Genomic DNA, 26200 nt, shown 5'->3' on the forward strand with positions numbered 1-26200 from the left:
TATGAATTCCAATATATAGTATACATTAATTCTCGATATTAAAAATTACGTATAAATTGGAATTACTGATGTCATAAAATAAGTACATATAAAAATATGATATCAGCAAATAAGGAAAAGTAAACCCAATGACCGCTTCAGCGTAGTTGGACCAATTTTATTTTACTTATTAGCAGATATTGTTCAATTTTTAAATTCTATCTGTATTTATTTATTTATTTATTGTACTATGCATATACCAACTATTATTTACAGGCCTCAAATACTGACATGGAATGCAAAGCAACTGTACTGTAATAAAAATGTCAATTATATGAGATGAAAAATACACCTACCCCCAATTAAGAAATTCTGATATATGTAAAGTATGACCGCACTGAAAACCCCATCTTAGGCCATCTTCTAATTTACAAATCAAGTAAAGTTCACGCACGAAATTGTTGTAAATTTTATTTAAGCCTCGAATTTGGGTATATTGAGATAGCTTGCTAGGAGCTTCCTGTGGGTCGGTGGCTGTTAGTCGCGATTTTCACGGCTTCTTTCTCCACTAGTTATTTTGGTCGCCATGTATGGACTATTATGCGCTTAAAAATGGCGTTCACATCCCACCCCAACACCCCACCTTCAGCATTCTCTGTCATCCACGATTCACCGACTTAACCTCTTGAAAAATGATACGCAGTTTGATAATCCTCTCTTAATCTGTGTAACAATCCAGGTTACAAGAACAAACGACCGCCGGACAGGCGGAAATGAAGATCAATTACAAAACATCGCTGGGGGTCATTTTACAAATACATAATAAATCAAAGTTCTGTCAAAGGACCCATCCATCCCCCAAAAATGGGAAGGATAAGATTAACCACGAGGATGATAACAACAACAACAAAAACGATATGAACATATGCAAGAGAATGAACAGGAGTAATCATCCTAATTATTATTATCATAAAATAATTTTTCTAACGATCGTGCCGCATACGAAAATAAGGAGAACCTATAGCATATTTATTTATTTATAGATTTATACAGACTATGCGTACATCAATAATTCTTATGTGGTCTTATACATAGGCATGGTGTGCTAAAGTAGTTGCCAAAAAAAAGTCAATTATACGAGATAAATGGTAAGTTTAAATAAAATGGTAGAGAAACTGTAACTTGCACAAGGGAATGACTCGATCAATGTTCAAAACATAATTAAACCAAATCAAGTATAGATGTTTCCCGATAAGATCACACTAGCAGACGATTTTCTGCCCATTTTACCTGGACGATGGGAAACCTGATAGTTTCTCCTATATGCAACTTCCAAAATTGGCTATTTTGAACATGGTGCTCTGAGACAAAATAAACTTATAAATTACAAATATGGATACCAACCGAAAGCCTGATTTGCATTCGGTTTATGTGAATATGTTTTGTAAGAGTTTCTGGAGACTCAGTTAATTTATTTCAACTTCCAAACACTATATACAATCTTCCAGCATACCACAAATATGGCTGCTGATGACGTCATTCTAGATCTATCTATATACGATATTTTAAGGATTATGGAGCAAAAAATTTTTGGTTTCTGAAGTAGAAAGAAATAAGGAATGAAAATTTACGTTCTGTTAAGAAAGAATATAAAATGACAAAATAATAAACATTCAGGACCAAAATGGTCAGTTATGGAAACTTGATATGTGCAATATCCCAGTGTATAACTTGCGTGTGTGTGTGATTTGGTCATTATGCCGCAGACATGTGGCATCATGTCCCACCCAGTCATTTTATCCTGACACCATGCCAACCAGTCCATACAGTAACTTCTTAATGATGAGCGTCAAGCGAAGCAGCTCATAGTACCATTTGTATGTCTTTGATAAAGACTCAGCCGGGGTTCGATCCCGCGACCTTCCGCATCCGACGCGGACGCTCTAACCACTAGGCCACCGGAGCGGTCTATGTGTATAACCTAATGAGTTCTGTTGCAACATAAATTCGGTCATCTTCCTCCATATCACAAGGCAACGCAGTTTTACGCATAAAACTTTTAAAAGTTTTATGCGTACGAAATTCTTTCGCGTTGAACAAAAATATCACTTTAAAAGATTGTTTACGTCTAAGAAATAAAATGTTGGTATGCTGCTATTTTCTCTGGAGATTAATATATGGACGGAACAGTTCATTCTGGAATTCAGATTACCCCACCACCGTCAACCACATTTATCTGATAATCGTGTGCAAGACACTTTACACCAGCTGTCTCCGTATTAAAAAACCTCACTCAGTCGGTGTAGATGGAATTCAGGTTTACTACCAGCACTTCACAATACAGTCTCCCCATTCTCGGCATGCAGGATCCATGACCTTCCCTGTCATCTACTCCTCCTCTTGATACGTGATACCCGGTATGATAATCCTCTCTTAATCTGTGTAGCAATTCAGGTTACAAGAACAAACGAATGACGGACAGATGGAAAAGAAGACCAATCACAATATCTACTGGTTTGTTCTTAGGCATGACACTTTACCGCAATTGTTAAAGCATTAAATAACCTACTTGCTTTTGCTATACCTTAGAACACCAAATCAAACCAAAACATGTTTTGTGTGACTAACAAATATGATTAACATAATAAAGAAGAAAAATAGAAAAAAAAGACATTGCTTTTCACACATATGTATGATGTTTCAAAAAATGGAGAGAATAAACATCACACACTCTCATCATAAAACATCACTGAAAACACTTTCCAACTCCATAATAAAGTTTAACTGAAAAAAAACCCACCCCACCACCGCAACAAACCCTAGCCGAAAAAACCCCCAAAAACCCACAAAAAAAACAAACCCAGAAACAACATAAATGATAAGATTAACAACAGCAATAACAGTAAAAACATCAGCAAGTAAAACAATAGGAATAATCTTCATCATTACCATCATCATCACAACAACACGAAAATAATAGCTATACGAGCATCGAACATGACCATAATACCAGCGATGATGATAGTATTTATTTAAAAGGTTCCTCTACCATTATTTAGATACCCACTCTAAAATTTAAAGTTCCAATTATTTTTTTCTTGCTAAAGTTTAGAATCCAACCGATGACTAAACAATGTACGTTACACTTGATAACCCCATGGCCCTGCACCGGGCATACACCACACAGTACTGTAAATCAGACAGTAAAATGCCAATGGAAAAATCACACCCTTTAATAATACAGCACACTCTATTTAGATCGCATTTGGTGCCTAACGTAGATTAATTGCAGAATGGGAAGAGTTTTCGAAATACTTGGGTGAAATAGGACAGGGATTCTTTCCTTGCGGCGATGGAACACAGTTCTGGCGATGTGAAAAGGCTGAACGCTACACACGTCACTATGCATTGTGACGTCACAATGAAGAGACCCTGAGCCAAGAAGTAGACTGGCTTCCTGTCGTACTTGAACATAAAATTACTAGCATTCTTCAGCCTTGACCTTTTCTTGAATAAAATGGTCACCAGCACTTAAACGTAAAGGCCGATATGCGGATGATTTCAAAATTTTATTTATCCTGATATAAATCAAATAAATTTTTTGTAGAAAATGATAAGTGAAACTTTAGCTCGTCGTTTTATATTTAAGTCGTTTTACTCAGGAAATGTGCTAAAAGGGAAAGGCAGTTTTGGAAAAAGTGGCGTTCGGGATAAAGTAAATATAGTTTTTTTATACATCGCCTGACAATACCTTGTTCACACATTTAAGTGCTTTATTGCAGCTACTCTTTATTTTAGCACACACCTTATTTTACGTGACATTAATTTTTAATTTCTTGTATGCATCCATGATCACTCCTACCCAATCTGTAAGTAAAACAAATAGGCATCAATTTATACGAAGGGCCTAGTCAAACAATGTAAGTCGTCTACCATGATATTTACATTGTTTGGGTCGACATAAACAATATAAATATCGGGGTAGACATATTACATTATAGAACTACGAATGGACATTTATAATGTTCACAATCATGAGGACACTAAAAGATAAAGGAAAAAAGGAATATATGCTTTACCCATTTTGTTGTTGTTGTTGTTATATATGATTATCGTAGTTTATCATTCAATGTAGTTTTGATACAGTTCATTTACAAAATTATATGGAAGTGAAAAGTCTATATTGCATTTGCTAGATTTGTGCCCTGTAGACCTATACCTAAAGAAAGTAGTGCATTTGCTAGATTTGTGCCCTGTAGACCTATACCTAAAGAAAGTATTGCATTTGCTAGATTTGTGCCCTGTAGACCTATACCTAAAGACAGTAGTGCATTTGCAAGATTTGTGCCCTGTAGACCTATACCTAAAGACAGTAGTGCATTTGCAAGATTTGTGCCCTGTAGACCTATACCTAAAGAAAGTATTGCATTTGCTAGATTTGTGCCCTGTAGACCTATACCTAAAGACAGTAGTGCATTTGCTAGATTTGTGCCCTATATACCTAAAACCTGTATTGCATTTGCTAGATTTGTGCCCTATATACCTAAAACCAGTATTGCATTTGCTAGATTTGTGGCCTATGTACCTAAAGACAGTATTGCATTTGCTAGCTTTGCTAGATTTGTGCCCTATATATCTAAAGACAGTATGGCTTTGCTAGATTTGTGCCCTATAGACCTAAAGACAGTATTGCATTTGCTAGATTTGTGCTCAATAGAGCTATACCTAATGACAGCATTGGATTTGCTAGATTTATGACCTGTATACCTATATATAGATTTGTCTCATGTAGTCCTATACCTAAAGTACTATATGCAAACGAAATTCTAAGGTCACCACCAATTCCAATGCACAAAACATCTGGAAGCCCGAGGCACAGACAACAATATTCTATTTTCAGTTTCATACATTAAGTGTCAGTATAATTATGCTGATTGACAGATATATGAACACTGACACTGATAATCCTAGAAACTGGGGAAAGTATGTCACTGTGACGTATTCTAGACATAATATATCCTCCATTAGATGCACCATTCATCAAGTTTCCTCAGTATACAAACTTCGTTGATCTAAAATGGACAGTTCTAACGCTGCAAGTTATTTAAGGTAATTTGTATGAATTATTGTGATGTTAACTTCAAAATCAAAGATGAAACATTTTATTTCATACCCCAATAGAGAAATCATCTGAAAATTAAACTTAACAAAAAATAGAAGCTTTGAATAATCACAAATTGTGAAAAGGCAGTCCAAGTGATTAATTGGTTTTTATAGATGTAGCCGACTGTAAACAGACATTGAAATTCATCAGTCACGTGCAGCTAACACCAAACTATAGACAAGCTTGTGGCATATAAAATCTATACCTTAATAATGGTACAGTTATGTTCCCTAAAAAAGCGGAGCACAGTAAATCAGCAATATATTCCAAATATGCATAGTCACATGGGCATGAAAAGTCAAAGCAATCTATTCCAAATATGCATAGTCACAAGGGCATGAAAAGTCAAAGCAATCTATTCCAAATATGCATAGTCACATGAGCATGAAAAGTCAAAGAAATCTATTCAAAATATGCATAGTCACATGGGCATGAAAAGTCAAAGCAATATATTCCAAACAATCATAGTCACATTGGGCATGAAAAGTCAAAGCAATCTATTCCAAAGATGCATAGTCACATGGGCAAGAAAAGTCAAAGAAATCTATTCCAAATATGCATTGTCACATGGACAGGAAAAGTCAAAGCGATCTATTCCAAATATGCATAGTCACATGGGCATGAAAAGTCAAAACCAAAGCCAAGGTTTGAAAATATGGTCTTGTATAAGAGTTTCCCACCAAAATATTTAAACATAATCGAAAGCTCATGAACTGGGGTAACTGTGACCTACTTAAACTACTGGATAAATGTATTTCTTTGAGTGGAAGCACATGCATGCACAAGCCAGCTGGATAGAGAAAAATCTATATATGTAAATCCAAGATTTTTAAATGAACCACACCTTAGAATGGAATGTTACAGAAAACATTAATGTGGCAGGGCATAATGATATCATAGTACTTGCACTCTGGTAACTGATGGGATCTGATTTTGAAAGACAAACATATCTCCACCCTTCCCACTATGATAACGTCTTTTTTTACAATGATACTTCATATATGAAATACTGCTATAATAACCTACAATCTAATGAAGTAATCTGAATATGGATATCAATATTGTACCGGGCTGTTTTGTATTTTCCCAACTGAGCTAACACAATCAAGCTAAAACATAAACAAGCCACTATAATGGCCTGAAAATCAAATCATCTTTATATTACAGGTATGGCTAATAAATAACACCAGTCAACTTCGAGTGATTGCAGTATGATGATCATTATAAAGTTTAAGTAAAAATAATTGCAAATCTCAAATGTGAACAAATGTGCAAAAAGATGATAAATTGCAAAAGGGCATGAAAGTCTAATCAGCTTATTTCAACAGAACTTAACTATGCCTTTCAAATTCTATTTGCCAAGCTGAAGTGGTTTTTGCTAAAGTTACATACAAGGCTTTTGTAAAAATGTTAAACAAAAAAGTAAATAAGGTGTACAAATAATTATGATATAATGTCAGCTACCAGAACCAAACTAGGTCTTTGAATGCACTCATGGCATCTGAAAATCCAGTCTGGTGTTTGAACTAACTCACAACATAAATATCCAATCTGGTCTTTGAACCTACGCCTGGTATATGTGTCTAGTCTGGTATCTGAACCCACGAGATATTAATATCCAGTCTGGTGTTTGAATCCATGCTATATACACATCCAATCTGGCCATTGAACCCACTCATGATATATAAGTATTCATTCTTGTCTTTGCAACCACCCATGATTTAAATACCCAGTCTGGTGTATAAACTCACTCATATAAATATCCAGTCTGGTCTTTGCAACCATCCATGATATAAACATCCAGTCAGGTGTTTGAATCCATGATATATACACATCCAATCTGGCCATTGAACCCACTCATGATATATAAGTATTCATTCTTGTCTTTGCAACCACCCATGATATAAATACCCAGTCTGGTGTTTAAACTCACTCATATAAATATCCAGTCAGAGTCTGGTCTTTGCAACCATCCATGATATAAATATCCAGTCAGGTGTTTGAATCCATGATATATACACATCCAGTCTGGTGTTTGAACCCATTCATAATATAAAAATATCCAGTCTGGTCATTGAACCCACTCATGATATACAAGTATTCATTCTGGTCTTTGCAACCACCCATGATATAAATATCCAGTCTGTTGTTTGAATCCAAGATATATACACATCCAGTCTGGAGTTTGAATCCTTGATATATACACATCCAGTCTGGTGTTTGAACCGACTCATGATATAAAAGTATCCAATCTGGTCATTGAACCGACCCATGATATATAAGTATCAATTCTGGTATTTGCAACCACCCACAATATAAATATCCAGTCTGGTGTTTAAACTCACTCATATAAATATCCAGTCTGATGTTTAAACTCATTCATATAAATATCCAGTCTGGTGTTTAAACTCGCTCATATAAATGTCCAGTCTGGTGTTTAAACTCACTCATACAAATGTCCAGTCTGGTGTTTAAACTCAACTCTGGTGTTGTCTTATTTAAATGAGTGACAGACAGACAGATGAATGGACAGCCAAAAACCAATATGTATCTTTGGGTCGAGACCTATATATGAGGGGAGGAGTGATGAATGGACAGCTGACAATCGATCTATCTTTCCTTCGGTAAAGACCTAAATATGAGTGCAATATATGCAATGCTTAGGTATATATTATATTGCAACAAACATTTCAACCTTAAAATCAACTCTACTCTTGATGATCTTGCTGTATGAGAAACTGAGTACGGCTTCAGCTAGAATGGGAGAGATAAAATCTGACCGAGTAACTGTGAATGAAGTATGTGAACAGAATGAAAGATGTGGTCCAAATACCCCAACCAATTTCCTTGCAGATGGCCATATTAAAAATGTACACTGTTTCTTGATATAAATTGATTTTCATGGGGCAAAGAACTGTGATGCTCCTGTTTTTACTTCAAGTAAAAAATATATGTCCCACTTATAAAATGTCCTAAGATGGTCCACTCATCTTTCTTTTCTTACTGCTAAGCACTGACTACAATTAATACCATAGATGGTAAAAAAACCCATCTTTATTCACATATGAATGATATGCTATTGTCTAATATGGTAATTAAAGATTTTGTAAGATTAAAGTTCTTTCATAGACCAAATGGTCTCCACAGGTGTTAACTGTTAAGATGACTTTTATTGAAAGGGCTACCATATTACTGAGCTGATTCAGAGTGAAATTATGCATTCATGTTAGGGAAAATACATTATTGTCCAAATGTAAATACACAGTTCCAGAATGTCAACATATACAAATCTGAAATAGTTGTTGTTGTTGTTGTTGTATGGTTTAACACCATTTTTCAGCACACGATAGGCTATACATGGCAGCCAGTATTAATGGTGGAGGAAGAACCCGGGAAATCCCCAGAAAGAACCACCGACCCTCGAGAAGTTACTGGCAAGCTTTCTCACATACCCACATTGGCCGAATCCGAGACTTGAACCCACGCAGACAGAGGTGAGATGGCAGTGATCCGTAACGGAGAGCGCTTTAGACCACTTGGCCACTTGGGGCCCCCCAAATAGTTATCTCTCTTTGATTATAATTACCTGGAATGGGAGGGTGGTGATGGTAAATTATAATATGGTGAAAAAACCTTTGTTTGGATTAACATAAGTGGAAAAAACATTCTATTCTCTTGTTCAAGAATAAAAAAGTGAAAAAGATCATAGCTGTCAATCAGATTGTATTAAGAGCTGGAACTTTTAGGTGTTTTAAGAACAGTATGGACTGCAGATTGGGTGGGGTGGGGTGGGAGTTCCTTAGAAGGTGCACTCCTTTAAAGCTAAAATTTGTGGAAATTTAGTACAATGCATAAATAAAATGACAGATCCTTAAATTTCTTCCATTAAGATATTATGAGTTTAATGTCATTTTTCAATACATAATAAGCTTTACATAGTGGCCATTATAACTGGAGAGGAAAGAACCAGGAAAGCTTCGTTAAGAACCACTGACTTACGGGAAGCTATTAGCATGCTTTTTCACAGATCCACATTGGTCAAGACTGAGACTTGAACCCTTGTGGAGAGAGATGAGATGGCAGTGATTGATAATAGCAAGTGCTTAGACCACTTCAGCCACATGGGCCCCTCCCACTGTGAGACAGCATTGCATTAACTGGTCCACTACAAGGATAGATGGAAATTAGGGTACAAAATGATTACGATGTTTTAAAATGGTACAATGTATGGCTCATCTGCAAAATCTGAACATAATTCATCATACTGGTAATGAAAGAAATAATGAGAAATGATTTTTCTTAAGATCAATCTGAGATAATCATGTTTAGTTAATGTAGGCCTTGTCATCACAACACATACAAGTAATTCAAAATTATAACATGCAACAGTAGAAGTATTAATATCATTTAAAGTGTTACAGACACATACTTTTCTATCATTTAATGTGTTACAGACACCTACTTTTCCATCTTTTAAAGTGTTACCAACACTTACTCTTCTATCATTTCAAGTGTTACTGACACCTACTTTTCCATCTTTTAAAGTGTTACCAGCACCTACTTTTCCATCTTTTAAGGTGTTACCAACACCTACTCTTCTATCATTTCAAGTGTTACTGACACATACTTTTCTATCATACATTATCAATCTGTACATGAGAATCAGCAAAATGCAAGGAACTTTCTTATGGAAATATCACTTTAATTGGTTTGAATCTATATCTGAAAATCAAAGGCACAAATTTGCAATGCCTAATGATGGTGCTGCCCACTTGTGCAAGCTGATCACAGCATGCATATATCGGATGAAACATAACAGAAGTTTTACTAAGTATCACCTGGCATGACTGTATTGAATAGAATACATTGCGATCTCAAAGTACTGAGAGGTCATATAGAGGTTTATTTTGAATATAATGTGATGCCATCCAACAAGTCATTAAGTAAAGGTTAATGTCATAGGTATGAAATAAGTAGTTGATTGGTGTGATTTAAAAAAAATGAATTGGGCATAAATGTGTTGAATACGGGCAACTGGAAAAATAAGGTTGAATGTTAAACGATTTCACAGATCAGTTCAAGTGGGTGGGGAAAAGTGGCAATCAAGTGCTGTCCATAAGTTGGCAATGATTACAACTTAAAACTCTGCACTTAAGCATTAAAAAAAAACCCCACTTTAAATGCTTTCATTCAGGCAAGAGTGGATAGCTTCCTGGAACTAAACCTAACGAATTCACAGTACAGTATTTGTAGTAAGGGTGTAGATACCATTTCGCGGCAGTGGCTGCTGTAATTGTCTAAAAAACGTAGCTTTTAAAGACATTGCAGTTGGTGCGCTCAACCTAGTCACTAAACTGCTAAAGGTATTTAATACATGCAAAACAAATTCAAAGGTTATATAAATCTAACCCTTTCTACACAGTAAGAAAACCTGAAACCGATGGTAAATGATGCAATCTTGTCACGTAAGTTTCTGTCCACTTTACACTGTTAGTCCATTATATGCATTCTGTGTATGAAATTTATGCGTAGATTTCATAATTCTTAATTTGAAATTAGGCAGTTTACATTTTATTCTTAATAAAATGCACAAACTTGTGCTCAAAACACTTTTCACAGTACTAAAGACAGCCATATTATACTGGTTCTCTGCCATTGAAATTTAATTATATTGAAAAGAACCGGGAACCATGCTAACCCGCCAAATAGTCTGGTTCTTGGATATATATCTTATAGAACAGGGGTATCGGATGTTGCATGCAAAGAACGTGGATATGTATTAATGCGCGAAGCTGCTGGAATCAGTTCACAATTAATACTTCCAGTTCAGTACCCACGAATGTAGTTCTAGTCTATTTTTAGAACATTTTTTCCTCTCTCATTTTGGTGGTGATAGAAGAGTTTTATTTATGCATTTTTGGTAGGGATTTAAAGGTAACTGTTTATTCTTCATAATATGAGCTCAGGGTGTTGTTGTATGTGTGTATTTCGGCGACAGTGCACAGTGAGTAATAAGGCCTTGGTGATGCTCCGGAAGTGAAATGTGTGTTCTGTGTACATGGTGATGTGTTGACAGTTCAGCATCTAAAAAAAGAGCAGGTCAACCTTTGACGAGAACTTCACCGTGAAGTCATCTTTGAAGGTAGTTTAGATTAGCATATGATTTGTATTGATTGTCACACAGTGGAAAGGTCAGTACTGAGAAACCAATGTAGATAACATATAGTAAAATTAATTGTGTCCTATGTCCTGTCAGGGAAGCATTGATTCAACTTTAAATTGCTATAATATTTTTATTATTAATGATAGACACATGAGATTTTCACACCTTGTGTATATTGACTGTAGCAATCCGAAAATATAATTAAAATTTTAAAAAATTAATTAATTTTTTTTAAAATTAATTTTAAATAATTTAAAAATTAAAAAAAAAAAAATTCCCTATAAATTCACAGAAATGGTATCTGTTGGAGATGACACTCATTATTATTAGCAGCAATGTATTCCTACACCATATTGAAGTTGCAATGGAGGATTTTTTTGAAAGCCTGTCAGCAAAAATTTCATTGAATTCTGTAATAGCACATAATAGTGTTTGTAAAATATGGACAGGAAATGTAACAGCCAATGGATTATATGGCCTATTGTCATATAAGGATCCCACAACAAACACGTGGAAGAAAAAACATGTTCACAGACTGGCACTGATGGTGAAGTTGAGAAGTCTGACTATGCCAAAGGAGCTAGATGCATCCCATTTATGCCATAATAGTCTGTGTGTGAATGTGGATCATCTGGTTCTAGAGCGTCATTCCATTAATAATAATAGACAGTATTGCAAAGGTTATGGTCATTGCATTGGCCATGGTGACTATCCTGACTGCATGTTAAAGTTGAAATTGTAATATGGAATAAATTCAGGTATCATGATATATCCTTTACACCCACCCACATCCATATCAATGTATGTCTGGCATGGAAGGAAGGAAGGAAGGATGGATGGATGGATGGATGGATGTATGTATGTGTTGAGTAACAAGGAGAAAGGAAAGAGTGTGGTCTTTATTTTAGTAGACCATGCTGGTATGACAGTGCTTTCTTAAATACATTCCTTCCTTCCTTCCATCTTTCGTTCCTTTTATTTATTCATTCATTCATTCATTCATTCATTCATTCATTCATTCAGCTAGTCTAGTAAGTCATGTCTTGTCATGTCATGTTATTTTAATTTTGATTTTTTTAATCTTTATTTATTTTGCTTTTTAATTTCTTTATTTGTGTCTTCATATTCAGAGAAAACTGTTTCGACCTCTCCATAGGTCTCATCAGGTGGTAGTAAGTAACACAACTGCACATAACATGCGTTGTGTTACCTACGGATTTCCCCACTACAGTTTTCCCTTCTGTACAATGTGTTATTCATGGTGTATTTGAGCGCTTTCATTTTGCACATGGAATTAAGATAACTTTTTCTGTCTGCAGTGTCCATTGGCTCCTGCTAAACCTTTGCATAGGAGTGATCGCCCTTGGTATCTAGCAGTCCTTTGCAGTAGTCAGACTTCCTATTGCCTTGCTGTGTCCTGTACCTCAGATGGGCCTGTATCATATTTCCTCGTCTTGCTAGAATACGTTTCCTGGTTTTGGGATGCTTTTGATACAACTGATGGTAAGTGCAGTCTTTATCCATTGTCTCCAGTGATCTCAGAGTCCTTGTTGAAAGTTTACCTCCCAAGTGTGTCACTTTTTTTTTCAGTGATGATCCCAGGCTGTTAATTGAGTCTGTGTATTGTTGAATGCACTCTTGCCTCAAAGTTTCTGGAATAGTTCACATTCTTAGGTAATGAAACACTGATTGATCTGTTCACTGCCTCACTTTTCTGTGTGTTTGTGTTCAGTCGCAATCTTTCTACAACATCACAGGAGAGTTTCATTTTCAGAACTTCTAGCAGGATGTTCTTATCATTTTCTGTCATGTTGAGATGAGTCATTTGATGAGGGCCCAGGTATGCTGATCGCATCCACCAGCTGTTAGTACTTCCTCCCCCACAGACCTTTGAATAATGCCGGCATTTGGAGCAGTCCCCTGAATAACAGCGCAGAGTGGCATCCAATACTTGGGGAAGTTGACATTTAATTTTTTTAACATCACCACTATTGTCCTCCATCATTTGTTTGAAGATTAAACCGCAACGTGCTTTAATGTCTTGGCTGAAAATTTTCTGTTTGAGCCTTTTTCCTTCTCTTGTTCTTATTCCTGGAAACATGTTTTCACTAAATATTGCAGAATTACACCGTTTGAACTGTAAACGACCCAAATGGATGGGATCCGACAGTCTTTCTACTTTCCACATTGGATGCAGAATGGTATAAGCATTTTGGAAGCCAGCAGCAGCCTGTGCATCTCCATCTGTTGTTGCATGTCTGATGAGAATCTCTTGCAGAACAAATTTTTGTCCCATTTCTCTTGCCATTTCATACTCTGAATGTGGTGCAACTGGTGACAGATTTGCTGTGCAGTCAACATGGCCTCCTGGACATTTCACATCAAAACCTTTTCCCTTCAGCCATGCTCCAGTCCAACACAGCTTGTTTTCTATTGTAGTTCCCACAATGTATTGCTTCTCTGTAACAGTTTCGCAGGCAATTCCAACAGCTTGTGATGAACTTTGACCAGGTTTCTTTTCATGTCCAAAGCTAATGGCATTGTATCTCGCATCAAAAGCAACATTTATTTGCTCAGGATGCTGAACACCACGCATAACATTAACTTGTCTGACTAGTTTCAGCTTCTCTGTCATGTCCATTTCATTCAGCTCCACAGTTGCTTTGCCTACAATGTTGGAGGCCCTTTGCATAGATGTTTTGCTAGGTGGCGGAATGTCAGTGGCTGCAAGCAAGTATCTAGCCCTGGTGTTGCCCATTGGTGTATCTTGTAATCCAGCTTGAAACATCATATTTACAGCAGCAGGATTTGGCCCAGGTTTATTTGTTTTTATCTCATCATACAACTTATACTCTGGTGACTTAAGCTGCAGTTTTTACACATCATAGTATGCTTCCAAGCAAGTCCCCATTTTATTTCATTAGCAATTTGGAACTCTGGTCTACCACATATGTTGACTTGATTGCCATGGCGATGAATGATATCATTCCACATTTCAACATTTTTTTTCATACAGATCATACGTGTCCCATCATGCTCATTCAAATTTGTCTCTTTCAGGTCCAGTTTTGCTTTGGATGATGGTTGTAGAATGTTTGCAGTCCCAGGTGTGCCATTACAGTCTGGTGCCTGAACTGACTTGAGACCCCCATTTGTCGGCTTTGTCACTGCTGTGAGAGAGAACTTGTCTGCATCCATTCTTCTTGTCACTGGAACAGATGCAGCACTGGAACTTGGTAGAGTATTATCAGTCAGATATGTGACTCCTTTGTTATGTGGAATATATCCAGGTTTAAAAAAAGTTGTCTTCCTCTTCTTGTACCCTTTCATGGTTTCAGTTACGATAACTGCATGTAAAATACAAGAATCATCCTCTCTCTCTCACTTATATAGTTAGGAGAAGGCATGCTAGCTTGGTTTCAGAGAACTTCACCAACTCTTCAATACTACTGGAAGCCTGACATCTGAAGACTCCTCCCCTTCATGGGTGGAAATGATGTCATGTACTTGGTTAGACCTAGCTTGCGTATTTAGATGCTACCAGATTTCAGGTGTTACCTTTCATTGACAAGCTTTGGTTTAATTGCTTCACACCTGATAAGGAAAACCATTGATGTTTATGACAAAGGATTGGAGAGACTTTGCCATAGAACAAAATTTGTCAACTTCAGGTTTTAAAATTTCATTAAAATTTAAGTTAAATTTAAATTTTCATATCAAAATATGTATGATTTTTTAAAATTGAATTTTCTAAGAAAGTTAAACAGTCTAGTTTAATTTCTAGTAATTTCCAGATTGGTGTTAGAACTAAAAATTAATTACAGTTTATTTGAAGTGTTTATCTTGATTAGCAAAATCACAATTAAACTTTAAGTTTTGTGCATTTTTGAAATTCGGCCATTTGGAATTGAGTTGTGTCTGTGTTACAGTGGTGTCAGCTAAAAGCCTGTATCTGTCCTATTCATGGATGAAAGTCCTTAAAACTTTGCAGCAGCATTTAAGAGACATTGATTTGATCATGGATGGAAGTTTTATCCATGGAGGTGAAATTGTCTAACCCTGTCAGGAATCAGTTCACAATTAATACTTCCAGTTCAGTACCCACGAATGTAGTTCTAGTCTATTTTTAGAACATTTTTTCCTCTCTCATTTTGGTGGTGATAGAAGAGTTTTATTTATGCATTTTTGGTAGGGATTTAAAGGTAACTGTTTATTCTTCATAATATGAGCTCAGGGTGTTGTTGTATGTGTGTATTTCGGCGACAGTGCACAGTGAGTAATAAGGCCTTGGTGATGCTCCGGAAGTGAAATGTGTGTTCTGTGTACATGGTGATGTGTTGACAGTTCAGCATCTAAAAAAAGAGCAGGTCAACCTTTGACGAGAACTTCACCGTGAAGTCATCTTTGAAGGTAGTTTAGATTAGCATATGATTTGTATTGATTGTCACACAGTGGAAAGGTCAGTACTGAGAAACCAATGTAGATAACATATAGTAAAATTAATTGTGTCCTATGTCCTGTCAGGGAAGCATTGATTCAACTTTAAATTGCTATAATATTTTTATTATTAATGATAGACACATGAGATTTTCACACCTTGTGTATATTGACTGTAGCAATCCGAAAATATAATTAAAATTTTAAAAAATTAATTAATTTTTTTTAAAATTAATTTTAAATAATTTAAAAATTAAAAAAAAAAAAATTCCCTATAAATTCACAGAAATGGTATCTGTTGGAGATGACACTCATTATTATTAGCAGCAATGTATTCCTACACCATATTGAAGTTGCAATGGAGGATTTTTTTGAAAGCCTGTCAGCAAAAATTTCATTGAATTCTGTAATAGCACATAATAGTGTTTGTAAAATATGGACAGGAAATGTAACAGCCAATGGATTATATGGCCTATTGTCATATAAGGATCCCACAACAAACACGTGGAAGAAAAAACATGTTCACAGACTGGCACTGATGGTGAAGTTGAGAAGTCTGACTATGCCAAAGGAGCTAGATGCATCCCATTTATGCCATAATAGTCTGTGTGTGAATGTGGATCATCTGGTTCTAGAGCGTCATTCCATTAATAATAATAGACAGTATTGCAAAGGTTATGGTCATTGCATTGGCCATGGTGACTATCCTGACTGCATGTTAAAGTTGAAATTGTAATATGGAATAAATTCAGGTATCATGATATATCCTTTACACCCACCCACATCCATATCAATGTATGTCTGGCATGGAAGGAAGGAAGGAAGGATGGATGGATGGATGGATGGATGTATGTATGTGTTGAGTAACAAGGAGAAAGGAAAGAGTGTGGTCTTTATTTTAGTAGACCATGCTGGTATGACAGTGCTTTCTTAAATACATTCCTTCCTTCCTTCCATCTTTCGTTCCTTTTATTTATTCATTCATTCATTCATTCATTCATTCATTCATTCATTCATTCAGCTAGTCTAGTAAGTCATGTCTTGTCATGTCATGTTATTTTAATTTTGATTTTTTTAATCTTTATTTATTTTGCTTTTTAATTTCTTTATTTGTGTCTTCATATTCAGAGAAAACTGTTTCGACCTCTCCATAGGTCTCATCAGGTGGTAGTAAGTAACACAACTGCACATAACATGCGTTGTGTTACCTACGGATTTCCCCACTACAGTTTTCCCTTCTGTACAATGTGTTATTCATGGTGTATTTGAGCGCTTTCATTTTGCACATGGAATTAAGATAACTTTTTCTGTCTGCAGTGTCCATTGGCTCCTGCTAAACCTTTGCATAGGAGTGATCGCCCTTGGTATCTAGCAGTCCTTTGCAGTAGTCAGACTTCCTATTGCCTTGCTGTGTCCTGTACCTCAGATGGGCCTGTATCATATTTCCTCGTCTTGCTAGAATACGTTTCCTGGTTTTGGGATGCTTTTGATACAACTGATGGTAAGTGCAGTCTTTATCCATTGTCTCCAGTGATCTCAGAGTCCTTGTTGAAAGTTTACCTCCCAAGTGTGTCACTTTTTTTTTCAGTGATGATCCCAGGCTGTTAATTGAGTCTGTGTATTGTTGAATGCACTCTTGCCTCAAAGTTTCTGGAATAGTTCACATTCTTAGGTAATGAAACACTGATTGATCTGTTCACTGCCTCACTTTTCTGTGTGTTTGTGTTCAGTCGCAATCTTTCTACAACATCACAGGAGAGTTTCATTTTCAGAACTTCTAGCAGGATGTTCTTATCATTTTCTGTCATGTTGAGATGAGTCATTTGATGAGGGCCCAGGTATGCTGATCGCATCCACCAGCTGTTAGTACTTCCTCCCCCACAGACCTTTGAATAATGCCGGCATTTGGAGCAGTCCCCTGAATAACAGCGCAGAGTGGCATCCAATACTTGGGGAAGTTGACATTTAATTTTTTTAACATCACCACTATTGTCCTCCATCATTTGTTTGAAGATTAAACCGCAACGTGCTTTAATGTCTTGGCTGAAAATTTTCTGTTTGAGCCTTTTTCCTTCTCTTGTTCTTATTCCTGGAAACATGTTTTCACTAAATATTGCAGAATTACACCGTTTGAACTGTAAACGACCCAAATGGATGGGATCCGACAGTCTTTCTACTTTCCACATTGGATGCAGAATGGTATAAGCATTTTGGAAGCCAGCAGCAGCCTGTGCATCTCCATCTGTTGTTGCATGTCTGATGAGAATCTCTTGCAGAACAAATTTTTGTCCCATTTCTCTTGCCATTTCATACTCTGAATGTGGTGCAACTGGTGACAGATTTGCTGTGCAGTCAACATGGCCTCCTGGACATTTCACATCAAAACCTTTTCCCTTCAGCCATGCTCCAGTCCAACACAGCTTGTTTTCTATTGTAGTTCCCACAATGTATTGCTTCTCTGTAACAGTTTCGCAGGCAATTCCAACAGCTTGTGATGAACTTTGACCAGGTTTCTTTTCATGTCCAAAGCTAATGGCATTGTATCTCGCATCAAAAGCAACATTTATTTGCTCAGGATGCTGAACACCACGCATAACATTAACTTGTCTGACTAGTTTCAGCTTCTCTGTCATGTCCATTTCATTCAGCTCCACAGTTGCTTTGCCTACAATGTTGGAGGCCCTTTGCATAGATGTTTTGCTAGGTGGCGGAATGTCAGTGGCTGCAAGCAAGTATCTAGCCCTGGTGTTGCCCATTGGTGTATCTTGTAATCCAGCTTGAAACATCATATTTACAGCAGCAGGATTTGGCCCAGGTTTATTTGTTTTTATCTCATCATACAACTTATACTCTGGTGACTTAAGCTGCAGTTTTTACACATCATAGTATGCTTCCAAGCAAGTCCCCATTTTATTTCATTAGCAATTTGGAACTCTGGTCTACCACATATGTTGACTTGATTGCCATGGCGATGAATGATATCATTCCACATTTCAACATTTTTTTTCATACAGATCATACGTGTCCCATCATGCTCATTCAAATTTGTCTCTTTCAGGTCCAGTTTTGCTTTGGATGATGGTTGTAGAATGTTTGCAGTCCCAGGTGTGCCATTACAGTCTGGTGCCTGAACTGACTTGAGACCCCCATTTGTCGGCTTTGTCACTGCTGTGAGAGAGAACTTGTCTGCATCCATTCTTCTTGTCACTGGAACAGATGCAGCACTGGAACTTGGTAGAGTATTATCAGTCAGATATGTGACTCCTTTGTTATGTGGAATATATCCAGGTTTAAAAAAAGTTGTCTTCCTCTTCTTGTACCCTTTCATGGTTTCAGTTACGATAACTGCATGTAAAATACAAGAATCATCCTCTCTCTCTCACTTATATAGTTAGGAGAAGGCATGCTAGCTTGGTTTCAGAGAACTTCACCAACTCTTCAATACTACTGGAAGCCTGACATCTGAAGACTCCTCCCCTTCATGGGTGGAAATGATGTCATGTACTTGGTTAGACCTAGCTTGCGTATTTAGATGCTACCAGATTTCAGGTGTTACCTTTCATTGACAAGCTTTGGTTTAATTGCTTCACACCTGATAAGGAAAACCATTGATGTTTATGACAAAGGATTGGAGAGACTTTGCCATAGAACAAAATTTGTCAACTTCAGGTTTTAAAATTTCATTAAAATTTAAGTTAAATTTAAATTTTCATATCAAAATATGTATGATTTTTTAAAATTGAATTTTCTAAGAAAGTTAAACAGTCTAGTTTAATTTCTAGTAATTTCCAGATTGGTGTTAGAACTAAAAATTAATTACAGTTTATTTGAAGTGTTTATCTTGATTAGCAAAATCACAATTAAACTTTAAGTTTTGTGCATTTTTGAAATTCGGCCATTTGGAATTGAGTTGTGTCTGTGTTACAGTGGTGTCAGCTAAAAGCCTGTATCTGTCCTATTCATGGATGAAAGTCCTTAAAACTTTGCAGCAGCATTTAAGAGACATTGATTTGATCATGGATGGAAGTTTTATCCATGGAGGTGAAATTGTCTAACCCTGTCAGGAATCAGTTCACAATTAATACTTCCAGTTCAGTACCCACGAATGTAGTTCTAGTCTATTTTTAGAACATTTTTTCCTCTCTCATTTTGGTGGTGATAGAAGAGTTTTATTTATGCATTTTTGGTAGGGATTTAAAGGTAACTGTTTATTCTTCATAATATGAGCTCAGGGTGTTGTTGTATGTGTGTATTTCGGCGACAGTGCACAGTGAGTAATAAGGCCTTGGTGATGCTCCGGAAGTGAAATGTGTGTTCTGTGTACATGGTGATGTGTTGACAGTTCAGCATCTAAAAAAAGAGCAGGTCAACCTTTGACGAGAACTTCACCGTGAAGTCATCTTTGAAGGTAGTTTAGATTAGCATATGATTTGTATTGATTGTCACACAGTGGAAAGGTCAGTACTGAGAAACCAATGTAGATAACATATAGTAAAATTAATTGTGTCCTATGTCCTGCTGTACTGTATTCCGAATGAGGAATGTGAGCCGAATTTTGTTGGCTCAGGAGCAGACGACAAGAATTGGAGAGTGCAGAAGTTTTCATGGAGGCAGGAACTTTTATTAAAATAGTCAGGGTAGTATATACATGTAATGTTAAGTAGCAGGTGCAAATTTCTGAAAATAAGATATTTCATTATCATTTAATCTTATTTTCTAAAAATATTGCTTTAAATGCCATAGGTACTGTAGGAATGCTTGTTTCCGTCGTAAACTTTAAAACTATTGAAAACACCCACTCCCACTAATTTGTAGAAGAGGAGTTGGTGTTGTCATTAACTTCCAATTTTGCTGAGAGAAACGAGTGCCTGTACCGAATTCAGATCATATATGCTTTTTTCTTCCCCCCCCCCCGTTTGTGTCGTTTCAGTCGGAACGTTAATATAACTTTTTAAATACTTTATATTTTTAAAAGAAAATGCTGACAAGAGGGTTATTGTTTTTCTTCTCTTTTTACACAAAATAGGTTCGTCCTTAAAAAATAAAGTCGAATTTAAATTTACTGTTTTACCTGCACATGATTTGGTTTAATTATTTTACCTGACAACAACTACAGCTTGAATTATGTGTATGTAAAACACGTATCTCCGTGTCTTCCGATTTTGACTGAGTGCTTGAATCATAATTAGGGCAGGTCTTTTGATAAGGTTTGCCTTTGAGGCAAATATCATGTGTCCGTAAATTTGTCTTTTCATATCCATCCAGCAAGTATATCAGGTATGCGTTGTTATAAGATGGGGACTTCGATCATTTCCAATCTATAGCCCATGGGCTAAATCAAGCTAAATATGAACACCAGGGCTTATTTCGGTTTCATATATTAATTTGTCTTTTCATGTACTGTAGGCGTATATATGGTTATATGGTGGGGATCTCATTAGTTTCCAAGTTATGGTGCAGGGTCAAACATTTCATAAGAGTAGGCTGGCTTCTGTGGTCAAAATAAGTTGCATGCATTAATCATAATTTTCATCCCCAACTCTTGTACACATGGTTGTATGGTGCTAGCCTCAACAGTTTTAAAATTGTGATACAAAGGTAGGTATTGATCCTCCGTGCAAACTGGTGTGTAAATTTATATTTAATGCCGAGTAAGTGTGCATTATGGGCGTCGCCAAAGAAATCGCAATAGTTTCTATTATATTGACCAAGGGGATACGTTTTCTTGAGGGTGGGGATAGACTGACTCCGTGTTATCTCCTCAAGTGGTTTCTACTGATTGATCACATACGGCAATTTTCAGGAGTTACTTGAAATTTATGTAAAATCACCTCTACCCCTTTAGCCCTACCATACTCGGGGCAGGGTATTTTTATTTTTATGCTAAAACGTAATGGCTACAGTAATCCGAGTTTCTTGTGACCCTTCCCTCTATATATTTGATATCTCGGCATTTATGTTAACGCATATCATGGCTTCAATAGCATTAGTTGTAGTTGCAGAACATTACAATTTAGCAACTAAACTAATAGTGATAATAATAATACAAATAATACAACTATTGCAACAATGATGGTGGTGGCTAAAATACGAAAACAATTACTTTTCTGAGCATGATTTATCTTTCATGCTCCTTTTCAAAATATTGCCAGGTGATAAAAACAAACGGGATTGTGCAATTAGTATAATATAGTAATAATATAAATAATACGACTATTACGATAATGGTAGTGGTGACTAAATTTACGACACTGGGCCATTCTTTTAGGTCAGAAATAGATATACCAATGTGTACATGTTTATTTTTGCATTGTTTACTAAAAGTATAGATGTCTGTATTTTGTTTGTTTCGTATGCTGATATGTGTCTCTCTTTTATCCACAGGCGGCCGTAAGCCCGACTACAATGGCGTTGTGGTGACAGAAGACACGTTGCTGGTCATAGACGAGAATGCGAGGAATCTCCAGATGTACAATCGACATGACGGTAAACTGTGTACATCACACGAACTGGAGTCCGAACCCACGGGTGTCTGTCTTATTAGCAAGACGGAAGTAGCTGTGTGTCTGTATTACCCTGGTAAGATTGTAATCCTGTCATTGAAATCTGTAGATGACGTAAAACGGGTCAAAACATTAGATGTAAGCACAGGATTTTATAGATGTCATTCAGTGGCAAAATGGAATTCAGACAAACTCGTTGTCAGCGGTGGGAAATGGGACGGGGACATGATGTTGTACTGGTGTGTTGTAAACCTTACTGATGGAAGTGTAGACTCAACTCACAAGGTCTGTAAAGGGTATCGTACTCACTTGGCCATTAAAGACAACACAGTCTACATCTCGTGTTGGACTTTAAACTCCACTACTACAGGTGTGTATGCATATGATATTTTTAATCCACACACACACAAGTTTCTGTATCAACACCAGCAATTAAAATACCCGTGGTCGATAATGGCTGACAGGGATTATGTGTACGTGTGTGACGAGAACTCTAACAGAATTCATCAGCTGACAGACAGCGGTCAACTAGTGACCATACACACAGTGTCATCAAGTCCAATTGGAATATTCTATGATGACCAGCATGGAGTACTTTACACCACAAGCTATTACAGTAATGTGATTACTGTCTACAGACTGGAATATTCACATCAGTCAGGTAATTCCATTTTATTTTATATCACACGATAACGAAAACTAAATATTTTATTTATTTACAATTCCTAATTCACATTTGGATAATAAATGTTAAGTTATACATATTAAAATTAGAACCTAATTGTAAAGACAAACAGTTTAAAATATGTAAAATGAAATTAAAGTGTAATAAATATATTTTTTTTTATTCTCCAGTGTGTAAGCTCGAAGTGACGTTCGTCAAACATAATCATTTTTATTGATTTTGACTGAAAATATAATAATAGTTGTTGTTTTAAAATTTAATACCAATATAGTTGTACCAAATTCAATTCATTCATGATTGTTAAGCTATCTGCACTTTAGTTCTTACTATCCAGTTTCATATAAAAAATTTAATTCTCTATGGACTGTCGCAATGGCGGCTGGCTAGCTAGCGTTCATCATTACCAGTGCGGGGCAATACCCAGTTGTTTTTTTTTGTCCAGTAGGGGGCGCTTTCATTGAGAAGCCATTTGCACGCGATGGTCAATCTGGGTTACACCGGAAAGCACTTTTGGGTTACAGCGTCTAAAATTCCGCGTTTCTCATGTTCTCGCAGGTTGCATAATCTCGCGGTGTTGGATATTTCCGTTTTACATAGACACTTGCACAATCTGCTTTTCGTTTCTAACAAATTCTTTTAATAATGTTTTCTTTTTGTGAAATAAATAAGAAACTTATTGACCAATAGAAGACGTCTCAGATATCTACTTTTCCTCAAACGATTATTTATAGAAATCTCCATCTTGTCATGCCGAAGCCGAATATGAATGGCGCATTCATATTCCGGATGATGTAGGAATAATTAAACGAACTCCTTCAATTTAATGTCCGATTGATGAGTGTAATTTGGTTTGGAAAACTGATCACTCTTGGTTATTTTCACTTCCGCTTGGAAATTCCATGATTTTAAAAGTTAAAACAAGACCAAACAAAACACAAAAAAACAAACACAAAAACATGCTGACAACTTGTATTCTTTATATAATTGTTTTATATTTTATAATTTTTTAAATACATGTTTATATCCTGGTATTCCCTACTCTGGCAATATTCACCGATCAATTTTAAAAGTGCTTAAGTTAGGTCACTTTGAATTAATTTAAGCCTTTTTTTGCAGGAAATGAATCAGTCATTTTGTTCAGCTGTTGCTTTATATGATGCTTGATTTCCATAATTATAGCATGTAAACAGAGTTACAGTACATGAATGCATGCCAGCATGCTCTACATTATACATGTTGCAAATGCAAACATGTTCACACGTACCAGTTACTTTTTTTAGAAGCACTTAATTGTAGAGCAGACTCTTACTGGTGCTGCCAGGTTTATGTTTTATAAATATATCACAGTTTTAATCAGATTGTAGATTTAAATGTTTGGATTAATTTTTTTTTATATGTTTACTAAATTGAACACCAATAAACTGTGGTGAGCTTTTATGACAATAGATTTGTGAATGTTGCACAAGTCTCCAGTGTATTAACATGAATAACTTTGATGGCGTACATTGAAATTACACTCTGATCAGTGTTTCCCTTTACACTCATTTGTGCTTTAGAGACCCCCAAATTTTTTATTTCACCCCCATTTTTGGTACCAAAGTTTGTTTTTTACTCAGTCTGACCCCCAGTTTTGACACCAAGGTGATTTTTGACTCAGTCTTGCACCTCTAGAGGATAGACTGTCTGATGTTTTGGGTAGTCATTATTTTTCAATTTGCCTCAATGTTAACAGTAAAAATAATCCATTACATGCACAGGTGTTCCAGTAGAAATTCAGAACATGGATGAGAGATCCATCCAACTTTTTGAAGATGCTCTAAAAGATGGAAAGGAAACTATATACAGCATAAGACTTATGGTTGTCGGACACATGGGTGTAGGGAAGACAACCCTGGTCAAACGTCTTCTTGGAGAGGAAGTGAACATTTCTGAGAGATGTAGTACAGAGGGCATAGATGTCTATGTCAACTGCTGTGATGTTTCTTTATCGACCTGTGAATGGATGAGGCGAGAAAAAGGTATGTGGGCATACAAATATAAAATATATACATTTCTCTATTTATTCACATACCAGGAGGTGAAATGTATTGTGCTGTGCTGACATCTGTCCATTCATCTCTGTTTTGTTTTGGCACAGTAACCTACATGTTTTAATTTCAGGATGAAAAAGATGTAGCATCAGAGTCTAGAGTTGAAGGTTACAGCGACTAAAAGAAGGGAATTTCCTACACAATTAGCAATAACAGATTTTCAAGATGGTCACCACGATGACTATACTAGAGATCTGATCTGTACCATTTTCATTTAGGACTAACTAAGTGTTATCAAAAGTCCCATACTCATAGCTGCCAACCCTCAGGATTTTGGCGTGAATTTCATGACTTTTCCAGCGATTCACGAATTCACGACACATGCAAAAAAATCATGAATTCCCCAATTCTCAATTATTTTAAATCTTTAATAAAATAACCAATTTCCCGTTAAGCGCTAGTCATGATATCAGCAGTTGCCGAAACGGTCCGGTACTGCGGTATTAGTGGAACTATGGCTAATTGATACAGTTGGCCCGGTAGCAAGCATTTTAGCGGATTTTAATCTGGATTTATAAGTGTAGTTTTACAAATTCTTTTGAGAGAAACTGGGGCCTAACCAGAATTTTGCTCTGCACATGTGCTGCAAACACTGATTTGAATTACCATTTGTCACCACATCTTGAAAACACATCTTGAAAATATCTCCACCAACAAGGAAAAAGAAAGGTATTATACAAAAAGTGAAGTTTAGTTTGAAATATACCAAAAATTGGCTGTGCATTCAGACATCAAAGACTGATATACATCATGCTTTTTTGCACGCAGTGTGCCACAAAGTTTAGCATTGGGCATGGTGGCAGAGACGATGCGAGGAAGCACATTGGTAGCAAAAAGCACAAAAAACACGCAGAAGATTTCAGCTCTTGATGGAAGACCTGCAAGCTACCAACGCTGAAGCATTGTTGAGTTTTCTTGTTGAACACAATCTACCTTTATCAGCTGGAGACCATGCTAAACATTTGTTCCGACAAATATTCCCGTTCTTGAAGATCGCTTCATGAATTCATATCAAAATTCACTAATTTGTATCCCTATTTTCAGTAATTGCCAGGAGGGTTGGCAGCTATGCATACTAGAGATCTGATCAGTATCATTTTCATTTAGGACCAACTAGTCATTATCAAGCACCTTAGTGAAAAACCTATGGTGATATGGCCAACCATTCAGGAACAGCGA

The 26200-nt window shown here is 36.3% G+C and overlaps 1 protein-coding gene across 1 annotated transcript in view; it reads left to right on the plus strand.

The window, feature by feature from the left end:
• Positions 1 to 26200, plus strand: part of LOC149784777 (uncharacterized) — a 59504-nt gene that overhangs the window by 13207 nt on the left and 20097 nt on the right. The window contains exons 3-4 of the mRNA XM_089933051.1: positions 22128 to 22907; positions 24689 to 24949. Of these exons, the coding sequence (XP_089789177.1) occupies positions 22128 to 22907; positions 24689 to 24949 (1041 nt within the window). The remainder of the gene's footprint in view (positions 1 to 22127; positions 22908 to 24688; positions 24950 to 26200) is intronic.

Source organism: Sinohyriopsis cumingii, chromosome 14 (assembly GCF_028554795.1).
Source record: "Sinohyriopsis cumingii isolate HCF-2022 chromosome 14, ASM2855479v2, whole genome shotgun sequence".
Taxonomy (NCBI): Eukaryota; Metazoa; Mollusca; class Bivalvia; order Unionida; family Unionidae; genus Sinohyriopsis; species Sinohyriopsis cumingii.